General features: G+C 44.4%; 1 protein-coding gene across 1 annotated transcript; it reads left to right on the top strand.

Moving 5' to 3' along the window:
• The first annotated feature begins 1,061 nt into the window (after positions 1 to 1,061).
• Positions 1,062 to 6,598, top strand: ZBTB43 (zinc finger and BTB domain containing 43). Its single transcript, XM_060757399.2, has 2 exons — positions 1,062 to 1,184; positions 2,954 to 6,598. Exon 2 carries the CDS (start codon positions 2,966 to 2,968, stop codon positions 4,340 to 4,342), a length of 1,377 nt encoding a protein of 458 aa, XP_060613382.2. The 5' UTR covers positions 1,062 to 1,184; positions 2,954 to 2,965; the 3' UTR covers positions 4,343 to 6,598.
• Positions 6,599 to 15,141: the final 8,543 nt, after the last annotated feature.

The following is a 15,141-nucleotide window of genomic DNA, read 5'->3' on the forward strand; positions in this document are numbered from 1 at the left end:
CTGGAATTCCCCATTTTTCTGTGTGTTGCTCTTTATTTACTGTCTTGATTTTAGAGTTTTTAAAATATTGGTAGTCAGATTTTGTTCATTCTCATGGTTTCCTCCTTTCTGTTGAAATTGTTCACACATTTGTGGATTTCATTGGCTTCTTACATACTCTGTTATTTACTTATTTATTTACGGCATTTATATGCCGCCCTTCTCACCCCGAAGGGGACTCAGAGCGGCTTACAATATATAATTCCATACAATATAGTATATAATTAGTATAGTACAATATCAGTATTAGATATTACTATATTGCACTATACCATTATATTGTAATATTATTAGTAATATTACATGTAATGTAAATATATAATTATAATATTGTATTATTATTGCTAGTATTATATTGTATTACATTATAATATTATAAATATTATAAGTGTATACAATATACTATATTATATTATTAGTAAAGACAAGATGGAAATGTCTTCTGCTCCCCTCTGCCTTTGCTCTGGCCAGTACTCTATGCAAAAGTACACTCTAAAATTGCAACAGCACAACAACAGAGAGGAAGCAGGCTGGGACATCTAATTACCTCTCAACAAAAGTTTGCTCCAGGCACAGTCAGGCCATTGTATGCTAATCAAGGTGGTCAGTTGAAACATTCACACCTAGCTCCAGCAGACAAGAGTCCTTTGTCTCACCCTGGTCATTCCACAGATATATAAACCCTTTTTCCTAGTTCCAACAGGCCTCACTACCTCTGAGGATGCTTGCCATAGATGCAGGCGAAACGTCAGGAGAGAATGCCTCTAGACCATGGCCATACAGCCCGAAAAACCCTACAACAACCCAGTACACCATCCTTCCAGGATTCCATAGCTTTTGAGCCCCGGCTATTGAAAACAATGGCATCCAATTGCACTCATTCATTCATTCTACAGTGTGGCAATACCACAGACAACCAAAAGGGGGCGTCAACCAGGAAGTGCACCTCTGCTTGTATAGATCTATCATGCAAGTCTGTGGTTAACTCTAAAGGCGGAAGCGGATGTGGCGGGGCTAGAAAACCGGAAGAAGGAAGAGACTAGGACTTCCGGGCCTGAGTGGTGGGCTGGTGGAGGCGAAGCCTGAGGGGCTCGCCCGCCATGTGAGGCAGGAGCGCTTCGCCGAGGGCCTTGCCTTTCAGAGAGGTGAGGCTTGGCTTGGGCTGAGGATAGGGAAGGAGGGGGAGAGGGGAAAGAGGTGGGGCTTGCCCTGGGGGCATCTGCACTGTAGGATTGACGCGGTTTCATAGAATCACAGCATAATAAACTCGGAAAAGACCACATGGGCCACCTAGTCCACCCCCCTGCTATGTAGGAAAGGCACCATCAAAGCACCCCTGACAGATGGCCATCCAGCCATAATGATGATGATATTAGAGTTGGAAGAGACCACATGGGCCATCTAGTCCAACCCCCTGCTATGCAGGAAAGGCACAATCAAAGTAACCCTGACAGATGGCCATCCAGCCATAATGATAATGATAATAGAGTTGGAAAAAACCACATGAACCATCTAGTCCAACCCCCTGCCCTGCAGGAAAGACACAATCAAAGCACCCCTGACAGATGGCCATCCAGCCATAATAATAATGATGGTGATGACATAGTTGGAAGAGACTACATGGGCCATCTAGTCCAACCTCTTGTCCTGCAGGAAAGGAACAATCAAAGAAGTCCCTGACGGATGGCCATCTGGCCATAATTATGATGATGATGATGATGATAGAGGTGGCACAATCAAAGCACTCCTGACAGATGACCATCTGGCCATAATTATGATGATAATAATAATAATAGAGGTGGCACAATCAAAGCACTCCTGACAGATGGCCATCCAGCCATGATGATGATGATAGAGGTGGCACAATCAAAGCATTCCTGACAGATGGCCATCTGGCCATAATTATGATGATAATAATAATAATAATAATAATAGAGGTGGCACAATCAAAGCACTCCTGACAGATGGCCATCCAGCCATGATCATGATGATGATGATAGAGGTGGCACAATCAAAGCACCCCTGACAGATACCATGCAGCCATAGTAATACTGATAATGACCATTCAGCAATAATAATAATAATAGAGTTGGAAGAGAACACGTGGGCCATATAGTCTAATCTCCTGTCATGCAGGAAAAACACCATAAAAGCATCCCTGACAGATGACCACCCAGCCATAGTAATACTGATAATAGAGTTGGAAGAGACCACATGGACTATGTAGTCCGACCCCCTGCCATGCAGGAAAAGCACCATCAAAGCACCCCTGACAAATGGCCATCCAGCCATAATAATAATAATAACAACAATAGAGTTAGTAGAGACCACATGGGCCATCTAGTCCAACCCCCTGCCATGCAGGAAAAACCCAATCAAAGTACCCCTGACAGTTGGCCATCCAGCCATAATAATAATATGGCAGCTAAAGTATCAAACAGTATTAATTATATGGTATAAATTCTCCTACAGACTCAGCAATCCTTATCTGGGAATCCAAAATGTACCATAATCTGAAATTGTTTGTGTGCTCTATCAGTTGCTCTTCTGAACTGCAACAGACCTTGTAAGGAGCAGGGTGACCATGTTGTTATTGTTGTTGTTGTCTTGAGCAGAGAATAGATTGGTTGTTTGCCCTGTGAAAGAGAAGAAATAAATCCTCTTCTATCATGACTTTCCTATGAATTACAAATTGGAACATAAAAAGAAATATGTTGGACGTGTTCCACTATTTTCATCATGACCAGCGATGAACAGCCCAAAGGCAGAGCATGAGGGCAACAGCAGACTCCTCTTACATTCCTGAGAACTGATAACGTTTTCCTAAGGGGAAGTCTGGCTGGTCATGAGAGGGAGAAAACAAATCACAGCCCTGCTTTCCTATTCGTGAACTAAATATTGTCTTTCCTTGCAGTCTGCTGATGAAATGGAGCCTGGGACCAATTCTTTCAGAGTGGAGTTCCCCGACTTCTCCAGCACCATCTTGCAGAAGCTCAACCAACAACGCCAACAAGGGCAGCTGTGCGATGTTTCGATTGTTGTCCAGGGCCACCTCTTCAGAGCCCACAAAGCTGTCCTGGCAGCCAGCTCCCCTTACTTCTGCGACCAAGTGCTCCTGAAAAATAGCCGGAGGATCGTTCTGCCTGACGTCATGAACCCCAGAGTGTTTGAGAACATCCTCCTGTCGACCTACACGGGACGGCTGGTCATGCCCGCTCCGGAGATTGTCAGCTACCTCACAGCAGCGAGCTTCCTTCAGATGTGGCACGTCGTCGACAAATGCACGGAGGTTTTGGAAGGGAACCCGTCAGTGCTTTGCCAGAAGCTGAACCGTACCAGCGACCATCAGTCTCCAAGCAGCAGTAACTACAACGGCCTCGTGGAAAGCTTTGAGCAGGCTGACTTTCACAAAGTGCAGGAACTGCGGGATGGGGAGAACGAGGAGGAAAGTTCCAAGGATGAGCTGTTATCTCAACTAACAGAACATGAGTATCTTCCGAGCAATTCTTCAACGGAGCATGATGGGCTGAGCACAGGAATGACCAGCCAGGATGGGGAAGAAGGAGTGAGCGATAGTGCGGATTATCAATACACGAGGCCACTTTACAGCAAGCCGAGCATCATGTCTCACAAGCGGTGGATCCACGTCAAAACGGAGAGGTTTGTCCAGGACTGTGAAGCTGTGGAAGTGCATGGCCCTTACGATGAACAGCAGGTATCTGAGTCTGTAAACACTGTCCAGGCTGACCACAGTGTCCAGACCTCCGCTGCCGAAGATCTCCGCGTCGGCGAGAAAAAGGTGGAAAGGGAGTATGGTGAGCGAGCCAACGAAGGCAGTTACGACGAGCAAGTGGATTTCTATGGCTCCTCCATGGAAGAGTTTTCTGCGGAGAGGGCTGATGGGACTTTAAGCCTCCAGAGACAGGATGTGGCTGGTTATGGGGAAAGCGTAGATGCGACATCTGGGATCAAAGAGGAAAATGCCCTCTCTGGGTTTTCTACAGCTGACAAGCTTTACCCGTGCCAATGTGGGAAAAGCTTTACTCATAAGAGCCAGAGGGACCGCCACATGGGTATGCACCTCGGGCTCCGGCCGTACGGCTGTGGCGTATGCGGTAAGAAATTCAAAATGAAGCACCACCTCGTCGGGCACATGAAAATCCACACGGGCATCAAGCCTTACGAGTGCAACATTTGTGGGAAGCGGTTCATGTGGAGGGACAGTTTCCACCGGCACGTCACGTCTTGTACAAAGTCATACCAAGCTTGTAAAGTGGAGCAAAATGCTACTGAGATGAACTAAAAAAATGGGGAGGGAGGGATGAGTTCACATATAAATACTTAGCCAAGTGAGCAGAATGAATGCTTTGCACAGGACAGTGCCTGGTACGTGTTGTTTTCAGTTTCTGGATGGTACAGAAATATATTGTCGAAGGCTTTCATGACCGGAAACACTGGGTTGTTGTGAGTTTTCCGGCCTGTATAGCTGCTTTCCAAAAGCATTCTCTCCTGACTCTGAGAATGCCTGCCGTAAATGCAGGCAAAATGTCAGGAGAGAATGCTTCTAGAACATAGCCATACAGCCCAGAAAACTCAAAACAACCAAGGTATAGAAATAAATTTGGCGGAGAACTTGTGTATGGAAAACAAATGATGTCGATCTCCAAGATGTTCCAAGAGGAGAAGTGGTACTTCAGCATGGTTATAATTATTATTATTTATTGTTTAGCGTTTTAGTAGCATTTGGGTTTCTCGTCAAGAGAGGGACATTTCTTCTTTTCCAGTCATCTCAGTAGCAGTCTGCTCAATTATTTCAGCTTGAGCAAATGTGTTATGTAGAGACATCCTCTATTAAGGGGCTAATTTCTTTAATTGTGCTGCCCAGCTTAGCAGTACTTGTGTTTTGAAGTCGTAAAACAGATGTGAAAGCAGTTTACCTGTTTGGAACCAAAGGGTGATATATTTATTTTTTCATATCAGGAGCAACTTGAGAAACTGCAAGTCGCTTCTGGTGTGAGAGAATTGGCCGTCTGCAAGGACGTTGCCCAGGAGATGCCCGGATATTTTGATGTTTACCATTCTGTAGGAGGCTTCTCTCATGTACCCGCATGGGGAGCTGGAGCTGACAGACGGGAGCTCACCCTGCTCCCCAGATTCGAACCGCTTACCTGTCGGTCAGCAGTCCTGACGGCACAAGGGTTTAACCCATTGTGCCACCAGGAGCTCCTAAAGGGTGATTAAATCAGTAAACATAAGTTGCTAGACAATTTTGAGGTGCCAACAGCTTTAACAGGTGGCTGCTTTTTGATCAGCCAGGCTTTTGTGTTCAATTCACTGGCTCTGTTTTGCTTTGACAGAATGTCTATTCTTCATTATTATTTGTAACTTTTTTTAGCACTTGGCTATATTGCGATGGACACTTTAGAGACAGAATATAACCTCATTCCCACCCCATACCCCCCACCTCCCACCCCCAGTTGTGCCTAAGGGAAGAGTTAAGCCCCTTCCACACCGCTGAATAAAATCCGACAATATCTACTTTGAACTGTGATGTATGGCAGTATGGACTCAGAAAACCCAGTTCAAATCAGATATTGTGGTGTTGAAGGCTTTCATGGCTGGAATCACTGGGTTGTTGTGAATTTTCCAGGCTGTCTGGCCATGTTCCAGAAGCATTTCCTCCTGGTGTTTCACCCACATCTATGGCAGACATCCTCAGAGGTTGTGAGGTGTGTTGGAAACTAGGCAAGTGGGGTTTATATATCTGTGGTCCAAGGTGGGAGAAGGAACTCTTGTCTGCTTGAGGCAAGTGGAAATGCTGCAGTTGGTCATGTTGATTAGCATTGAAAAGCCTGGCTGCTTCCTGCCTGGGGAATCCTTTGCTGGGAGGTGTTGGCTGGCCCTGATTGTTTCATGTCTGGAATTCCCCTGTTTTTTTTTAGTGTTGCACTTTATTTACTGTCCTGATTCTAGAGTTTTAAAAATACAGGTAGCCTGATTTTGTTCACACCACAGTCAGACAACACTCCAGACATGAAACAATATGGGCCAGGTTTTGTTTGTTTGTTTTGTTTTGTTTGTTTTTTGTCATGTCAGGAGCAACTTGAGAAACTGCAAGTCGCTTCTAGTGTGAGAGAATTGGCCGTCTGCAAGGACATTGTCCAGGGGATGCCCAGATGTTTTGATGTTTTACCATCCTTGTGGGAGGCTTCTGTCATGTCCCCGCATGGGGAGCTGGAGCTGACAGAGGGAGCTTATCCGCGCTCTCCCCAGATTCGAACCTGCGACCTGTCAGTCTTCAGTCCTGCCAGCACAGGGGTTTAACCCACTGCGCCACTGGGGGCTCCATGTGCCAGATAAATACCTCCCAACAAAGGAATCCCCCAGGGAGGAATCAGCCAGGCTTTGAAGCTGCAAGGCTAATCAAGCTGATCAATTGTAACTTTCACACTTGCCTCAAACAGACAAGAGTTCTTTCTCTCACCCTGGACATTATTCCACATATATGCAAACCCCACTTTCCTAGTTTCCAGCAGATGTCACAACCTCTGAGTGTACCTGTCATAGATGTGGGCAAAACGTCAGGAGAGAATGCTTCTGGAACATGGCCAGACAGCCCAGAAAACTCACAGCAACCCAGATATTGTGGGTTATTCCGCCTTGATATTCTGGGTTATATGGCTGTGTGGAAGGGCCCTTAGTCAGACGAGACTTTTGGCTGCTGCAATAGAGAGTGTCGTGTTTGTTCTCCAGTAAATACAAGTATGCTCTTCACTGGCGCTTATGGCTCAAAGCAGATATTGGTCCAGTTTTAGTTTAGTTGAAGCACTTAGAGAAGAGAATGCGATCTACTGATATCCACTTCAGGGCTCACAAAGGGCCCTATATCCCAGGATCTGATCCCAGGTTTTCTGTTTATCCCAGATTATCTGGCAGTGTGGACTCATATAATCCAGTTTAAAGCAGATCCTGGCATATAGGGCCTGCATGGAAGAGCCCAAAGTCAGATTATGGTACTAACTTCCTAACTTGAGTGAGCTTTGAATGGCAATGGAGGCCTAAAGAAGCTATGGAGGCTACTCATTGAGTAAAAATCCTCATGGCTTGAGCCAGATATTCTGAACCATCTTCAATCCTGAAGCACCTTCTGGACTCTTTTTTTTTTAAAAAAAGGAAGAGGACAATTTGAAAAAAAAACACTGGATTAATTCCTGTAACCCAAATATGGATTATAGGTTTTTATGTTATTTTGAGAGCTACTCTTCTTCCCTGTTCACCCGACACCCTATTTTCCTCATTCCTGCTGCAGTTTGAATGCACAGAATGGAGGCAACTTGGAATGGTCCAAACATTTGTGCTGCTACTTGATAAGATGGGGGGGAAACGGTATGAACAGAGGTAGGTTATGAGGTGCGTTCATGAAAGATGTCCCCTGACCCTCTTCCTGTGGACTAAGAGCAATGCAACTTGGCCCAGTTCTGAGTCTTTCTCTCCTCGGGACACACACTTCTCCCATCTTTTCAGCAAGTGTAAACATCACGCTTGTAGAAGTCAACTGGTTGCTCCAAAAGCCATGTTGTGACTTCGGAAATCAGAGTCTCATCCTCTGAAAAAAGCTTGCCCTTCAAAAATAACTTCATTGTTGGAAAGAGGTGGAAGTCCGATGGTGTTTTTTTGTTCGTTTGCTTGTTTTTTTGTCGTGTCAGGAGCGACTTGAGAAACTGCAAGTCGCTTCTGGTGTGAGAGAATTGGCCGTCTGCAAGGACATTGCCCAGGGGACGCCTGGATGATTTGATGTTTTTATCATCCTTGTGGGAGGCTTCTCTCATGTCCCCGCATGAGGAGCTGGAGCTGATAGAGGGAGCTCATCCGCCTCTCCCCGGATTTGAACCTGCGACCTGTTGGTCTTCAGTCCTGTCAGCACAGGGGTTTAACCCACTGCGCCACCGGAAGCTCCCCGTCTCATGGTGTGAGGTTGGGTGAATAAGGGGAAGCGGTAGGATTACAAAGCTAGGGGAGCATGCTTCTTCCATTTGGGCAACAGGAGAGTTGTGAACTGGTTCGTTTTCTTGCAGATGAGCATGCCATATGTGTGTCTTGGTTTAGATGGCCTCCCACAATTTCCACAGCAGTGAAGCATAGTCTGCCCCAGTGATCATGGTCCCCTTGGCTAGGAAAATAATAATAATAATAATAATAATAATAATAATAATAATAATAGTAATACTTTATTTACACCCCGCCACCATCTCCCCAAGGGACTCGGAGCGGTTTACATGAGGCCAAGCCCAACAATACATCAAAAACAACAAGTAATAATAAAACAAGCAATAAACAAAATAAACAATACAATTAATATAACTCACAAGTAGATAATAACACTCAAGAATTAAAAACCTATAGCTAGGAAATGCATCAGTACTCCTCCGTGCTGGTCCCAAAATACTGTGAGCATGACCTTGGCTGCCGAGAGTTGGGCACGTGCCATCAATGCTAATCAAGGTGGTCAGTTGAAACATTCACACCTAGCTCCAGCAGACAAGAATTCTTTGTCCCACCCTGGTCTTTCCACAGATATATAAAACCATTTTCCTAGTTCTAACAGACCTCACTACATCTGAAGATGCTTGCCATAGATGCAGGCGAAATGTCAGGAGAGAATGCTTCTAGAACATGGCCATATAGCCCGAAAAAACCTACAACAACCCGTTTCCAAGGTTGTTTCCTTCTTCCTATATTCACCCAGTTTAAGCAGTCTTTAAGTGAGAGGCTGGCACCAAGAAGGCTTTGGTTGGTTAGTAAAAGTAGTAGTTCTACTTCAACGTTGTTTGCAGGTTTTAAATTTTGTTTGAAAACCTATATACAATACAATACAAAACTTTATTATGGTCACTGACCAGCACAGAAAGCCCATATTGACAGCTTTTCCATACTGATCCTCTTCCCCCAGCCTGGTAATCTTTGAAATTACTTGCTTTCAGTAATTTGGCTTTTCAGGATCCGTTCGTCATTCCATTTTGATGAGTTCCGAAGTACCCCGGAGTGATAGCTGTCTGTGACTTGAACCTGAGCAAAACAAGGTAATTCATTGGGCAGGGATCTACTTGCGAACACTGTAACCTGCTCCATGTTTGGAAGCACTTTGTATTTAAAAAAACAAAATAATAAAGAAAAAAATCCCTTTATAAATGCATTTTTAAAAGAACTGAGATATATAAATATATATATATTCCTTTTTTGTTTGCTTATTCCTGTCGCCTGTCTAAAATGGTTCGTTTTTATTTTTAATTTTCTGGATTTTATAATGGGAAGAGGCTTTTGTTGTTGTTGTTGTTTACATAAGCATGGGTACTTATGGGGGATTTGTATTGGGATCCCAAGTCTCTGCTTTGAGTTGTGTGTCTTTATAATAATAATGATTTTTTAAAAAATCCTTACTGCCTTAGAAAAATGGCCAAAAAGCCATTTTTTATTGTTTCACAAATGACTGTGGGCTCAGATAGAGCAGGAATGGGCAAATTTTGGCCGTCAGGGTGTTTTGGACTTCAAGTCCCATAATTCCTAACAGCGTCAGGCTTAAGCGGCTGAAGTGAAAAAAGAAAGGGCCTGAGGCTGTTAGGAATTATGGGAGTTGAAGTCCAAAACACCCTGACGTCCAAAATTTGCCCGTGCCTGGTTATAGATGGTCTCTACTTCGTATTGCCAATGGAGTAGAAGTTCAGTCTTTGTGTTGTCAAAGTCTTTCATGGCTGGAATCACTAGGTTGCTGTGAATTTTCCAGGCTGTCTGGCCATGTTCCAGAAGCATTCTCTCCTGACGTTTCACCCACATCTATGACAGGCATCCTCAGAGGTTGTGAGGGTCAGAGGTCTGTTAGAAACTTGGCAAGTGGGGTTAATATATTATTATTATTATTATTATTATTATTATTATTATTATTATTATTAACTTTATTTGTACCCCGCTAGCATCTCCCGAAGGACTCGATGCGGCTTACAAAGGCCAAGGCCTCAAAAACATAACATAACAATACAAAACCTAAAGCAAATTAAAAACAATTAAAGCAATATTAAAACAACAAGCAATATATCTGTGGAATAATGTCCACAATATATTATTCCACAATATATCTGTGGAATAATGTCCAGGGTAGGAGAAAGAACTCTTGTCTGTTGGAGGCAGGTGTGAATGTTGTAATTGGCCACCCTATTTAACACTGAATGGCTTTGCAGCTTCAAAGCCTGGCTGCTTCCAGCTTGGGGGAATCCTTTGTTGGGAGGTGTTAGATGGACAGTAAATAAAGAGTCAGGATAATAAATAAAGAGCAACACTCAAGAAACTGGGGAATTTTAGACAGGAAACAATCAGGGCCAATACATAAAAGTACGTATTGTATTCGAGCTGAAAATAAGGATATCTTCTAGGTTTGGAAACTCTTTTCCCATTGCTGATCCTTAAAGGATTTTAGAAGTATTGACCACAGACCAACTAGAGATTTCTCAATACTTTGCAAACATAGCATTTCATGAGTCAAAGTGTGTGGGTTGATATATAAAGGCTGGTCTTGCTATTTTATTTAGCATTGAATGGCTTTGTAGCCTCAAAGCCTGGCCGCTTCCAGCTTGGGGGAATCCTTTGTTGGGAGATGTTAGATGGACAGTAAATGAAGAGCAACACTCAAGAAACTCGAGAATTCTAGACAGGAAAAAATCAGTTTTTGCTCAGATCCTATTTCTTCTAAAGTCAAGAGTGTCTATTTTGAAAGATATCTGTTTTATCTCGGTGGTTAACCCACTGATCTGCCAAACTTGCTGATCTAAAGGTTGCAGGTTCGAATCTGAGGAGTGGGGTGAGCTCCCACTGTTAGCCCCAGCTTCTGCCAGCCTAGCAGTTCGAAAACATACAAATGTGAGTAAATCAATAGGTACTGCTCTGTCGAGAAGGTAACGACACTCCATGCAGTCATGCCAGTGGCCACATGACTTTGGAGGTGTCTAAGGACAACGCCGGCTCTTTGGCTTAGAAATGGAGATGAGCACCAACCCCCAGAGTTGGACACGACTGGACTTAATGTCAGGGGGAAACCTTTACCTAGGGGAATGTTGGAACGTTGAGTTAGATGTCCACAATCAGGGACATCTAATCACCTCTCAACAAAAGATTGCTCCAAGCACTGCCAGGTCTTCAAATGCTAATCAAGGTGGTCAGTTGAAACATTAACACCTAGCTCCAGCAGACAAGAGTTCTTTGTCCCACCCTGTCACTTAAAGACTGCTTAAATTGGGTGAATATAGGAAGAAGGCAACAACCTTGGAAATGGGTTGTTGTAGGATTTTTCGGGCTATATTTATTTATTATTTATTTACTTTATTTGTATACCGCTCTTCTCAGCCCTTAGGCAACTCAGAGCGGTTGACAACAATTTAGGTATACACAATACAAAATCATTAAGCATTTAAAAGCAATAGCATCACAAATCATTAAACATCAATATCAATACATCACTACATCAATATAACAAATCCATCAGGTCTCGTCAATGAAATCAGAATCCAAACTCGTTATCCGATATTCCGTGTTCCGATAGTCAGTCAATCAATCACACTGCTTAGTCGAATGCCTGTTCAAACAGCCAGGTCTTTACTTTCCTCCGGAATGCCAGCAAGGAGGGGGTCGATCTAATATCTGCAGGAAGGGCGTTCCACAGCCGAGGGGCCACCACTGAGAAGGCCCTGTCTCTCGTCCCAGCCAGGCGTGCTTGTGAAGCCTGTGGGATCGAGAGCAGGCCCTCCCCAGACGATCTTAATGTCCTAACTGGTTCATAGGCCATGTTCTAGAAGCATTCTCTCCTGACGTTTCACCTGCATCTATAGCAGGCATCCTCAGAGGTAGTGAGGTCTGTTGGAACTAGGAAAATGGGTTTATAGGCCTAATCACCTCTCAACAAAAGATTGCTTCAGGCACTGCCAGGTCTTCAAATGCTAATCAAGGTGGTCAGTTGAAACATTCACACCTAGCTCCAGCAGACAAGAGTCCTTTGTCCCACCCTAGTCTTTCCACGGATATATAAAGCCATTTTCCTAGTTCCAACAAACCTCTGAGGATGCTTGCCATAGATGCAGGCGAAACGTCAGGAGAGAATGCCTCTAGAACATGGCCATATAGCCCGAAAAAACCTACAACAACCCAGTGATTCCAGCCATGAATGCCTTCGATAATAAATGTCCACTTCTTCTAAAATGCTGATATGTTTATTTAATTTGGATGGTTTGAAAAAGTCTAGCCGTTGGAGCCTCAAGCGGAAAACGCTGGGGCCCGATTGTATAATAAGAGTGGTAGCATCATCCTCCTTCTATTTTGCTTGAAGCTTGCCTCTTCTGTTCCTTGCTGCTGCGTCTCCTTACTCATTATCTTTCTGGAATCAATGTAAATGTTTCTCTACAAGTGAGGTGAACCTGAACTCCACTACAAAAGTTTCCCTTTTATGCATTGTCACTTATATAATATTACAATCCATATCCCTGTCGATCTTCTGTGAGTTGTTTTGCCTATATTGCAACGGTTGGATACTTGGATATCTCTCTAATACTGCTGTCCTAATAATATACAGCATGATTTTATGTGATATTGCTGTTTCATTGTTTTCTTCTTATAGAAGAGTCGGATGCTCTTTTATATAACATGTTTTAATAAATGTTATCTGCCTTTTACTGGATGCATCGATTTTTCTCCTTCATAGAGTATAAGAAAATACACACGTGGACAGGACTAAGCTATATAAATAAAAATGCAATATTTGTTTGTGGGATTAACAGAACTCAAAAACCACTGGACGAATTGACACCAAATTTGGACACAAGACACGTAACAACCCAATGTATGTCCTTCACTCAAAAAAATGATTTTGTCATTTGGGAGTTGTAGTTGCTGGGATTTATAGTTCACCTACAATCAAAGAGCATTCTGAACCTCACCCAACGATTGAATTGAACCAAACGTGGCACACAGGACACCCATGACCAAGAGAAAACACTAGAAGGGTTTGGTGGGCATTGACCTTGAGTTTGGGAGTTGTAGTTCACCTACATCCAGAGAGCACTGTGGACTCAAACAATGATGGATCTGGACCAAACATGGCACGAATACTCAATATGCCAAAATGTGAACACTGGTGGAGTTTGGGGGAAATGAATCTTGATATTTGGGAGTTGTAATTGCTGAGATGTATAGTTCACCTACAATCAAAGAGTATACTGAACCCTACCAACAATAGAATCAGGCCAAACTTCCCACACAGAACCTCAAGGACCAACAGAAAATACTGTGTCTTCTGATGGTCTTTGGTGACCCCTCTGACACCCCCTCGTGACTCCCCCCCCCCCCCAGCGGTCCCAACGCCCAGGTTGAGAAATGCTAATCTAGGCCAACAAATCAACAACACCATGTACCTTCTTTCATGCCCTTAGAAATATGGCTACTGAAGCCCTGCATGGATCTGGACCAAACTTGGCACGAATACTCAATATGCCCAAATCTGAACACAGATGGAGTTTGGGGGAAATAGACCTTGACATTTAGGAGTCGTAGTTACTGGGATGTATAGTTCACTTACAATCTAAGAGCATGCTGAATCCCACAAATGACAGAACTGGGGCAAACTTAGAAAATATGTACTTAAGGCCATCCAGTCGAACTCCCTTCACTAGGGCAAGAAAACGTAATCAAAGCCCTCCTGACAAAGAGCCATCCAGCCATAGATATTATCTATATAAATAAAAATGCAATGTTTGTTTGTGACGCTGAGAACTGGGAAGCCCTGGCCCTTGACCGCTCCAGCTGGAGGTCAGCTGTGACCAGCAGTGCTGCAGAATTCGAGGGGGGCACGAGTGGAGGGTGAAAGAGAGAAACGTGCCAGGAGGAAGGCGCGTCAAGCCAACCCCGACCGGGACCGCCTTCCAACTGGAAACCAATGCTTTCACTGTGGGAGAAGATGCGGGTCAAGAATAGGGCTCCACAGCCACCTACAAACCCACAAAAATAGTCATCAAGGAAGACCAAAATACCTTGAGAACCGCATCTCGGCCTACGAGCCCACGAGGACCTTGAGATCATCTGGGGAGGCCCTTCTCTCGGTCCCGCCTGCCTCACAGGCACGCCTGGCGGGGACAAGAGAGCGGGCCTTCTCGGTGGTGGCCCCCCGGCTATGGAACTCCCTCCCTGCTGAAATCAGACAGGCGCCTTCCCTCATGGCCTTCCGCAAGGGCCTGAAAACCTGGCTCTTCGAAAAGGCCTTCAACTAAGTGCTATGTTTTTGGAATGACCACCGGAATGGACTATGACTACGAGATTGTTTATGACCCTAACAAGACGAAGCGGATTTTTAGTTTAATTAGCTGTGTATTAGTAGGATGTGTGTTGTGGTCCTGATCTATTGTAAACTGTTGTCTTCTATGTTCTATGTTTTGTACACCGCCACGAGTCGCCCTCGGGCTGAGAGTGGCGGTTAACAAGTGCAAATAATAAATAAATAAATAAATAATAAGACCATCTTACTCGTCCAATGAGGGATCGCCTAAGTAAGTAAGTAAGATGGGGTTACACTCCCCCTGAAGATGCAGGTTCGCAGCTTGGGAGTGAACCTGGACTCATCGCTGAGTCTGGAACCCCAGGTCTCCGCCGTGGCCAGGAGAGCTTTTGCACAATTAAAACTTGTGCACCAGCTACACCCCTACCTTGGGAAGTCTGACCTGGCCACAGTGGGCCACGCTCTTGTTACATCCCGGATAGATTACTGCAACGTGCTCTACGTGGGGTTGCCTTTGAAGACTGTTCGGAAACTTCAGCTAGAAACTTCAGTGGATGGCAGCTAGACTTCTCACTGGAGCATCATACAGAGAGCATACCACCCCTCTGTTATGTCAGCTCCACTGGCTGCCGATTGAGCATGGTGATCAGATCATGATATGAATAATCATAACAGTTTAAATAATGTACCAGTAAGGCCTTCTCGCGGACACCATGAGAATTTCGGGGAGGGGGGGCTGAAGCCTGGTGAGAGCTGTTCAGCAGTGGAACTCTCTGCCCCGGAGTGTGGTGGAGGCT

Source organism: Anolis sagrei, chromosome 11 (assembly GCF_037176765.1).
Source record: "Anolis sagrei isolate rAnoSag1 chromosome 11, rAnoSag1.mat, whole genome shotgun sequence".
Taxonomy (NCBI): Eukaryota; Metazoa; Chordata; class Lepidosauria; order Squamata; family Dactyloidae; genus Anolis; species Anolis sagrei.

What these genes read in the sequence shown, in the direction of transcription:
- ZBTB43 (XM_060757399.2), top strand. Translation starts at nt 2,966, where the DNA reads ATGGAGCCTGGGACCAATTCTTTCAGAGTGGAGTTCCCCGACTTCTCC.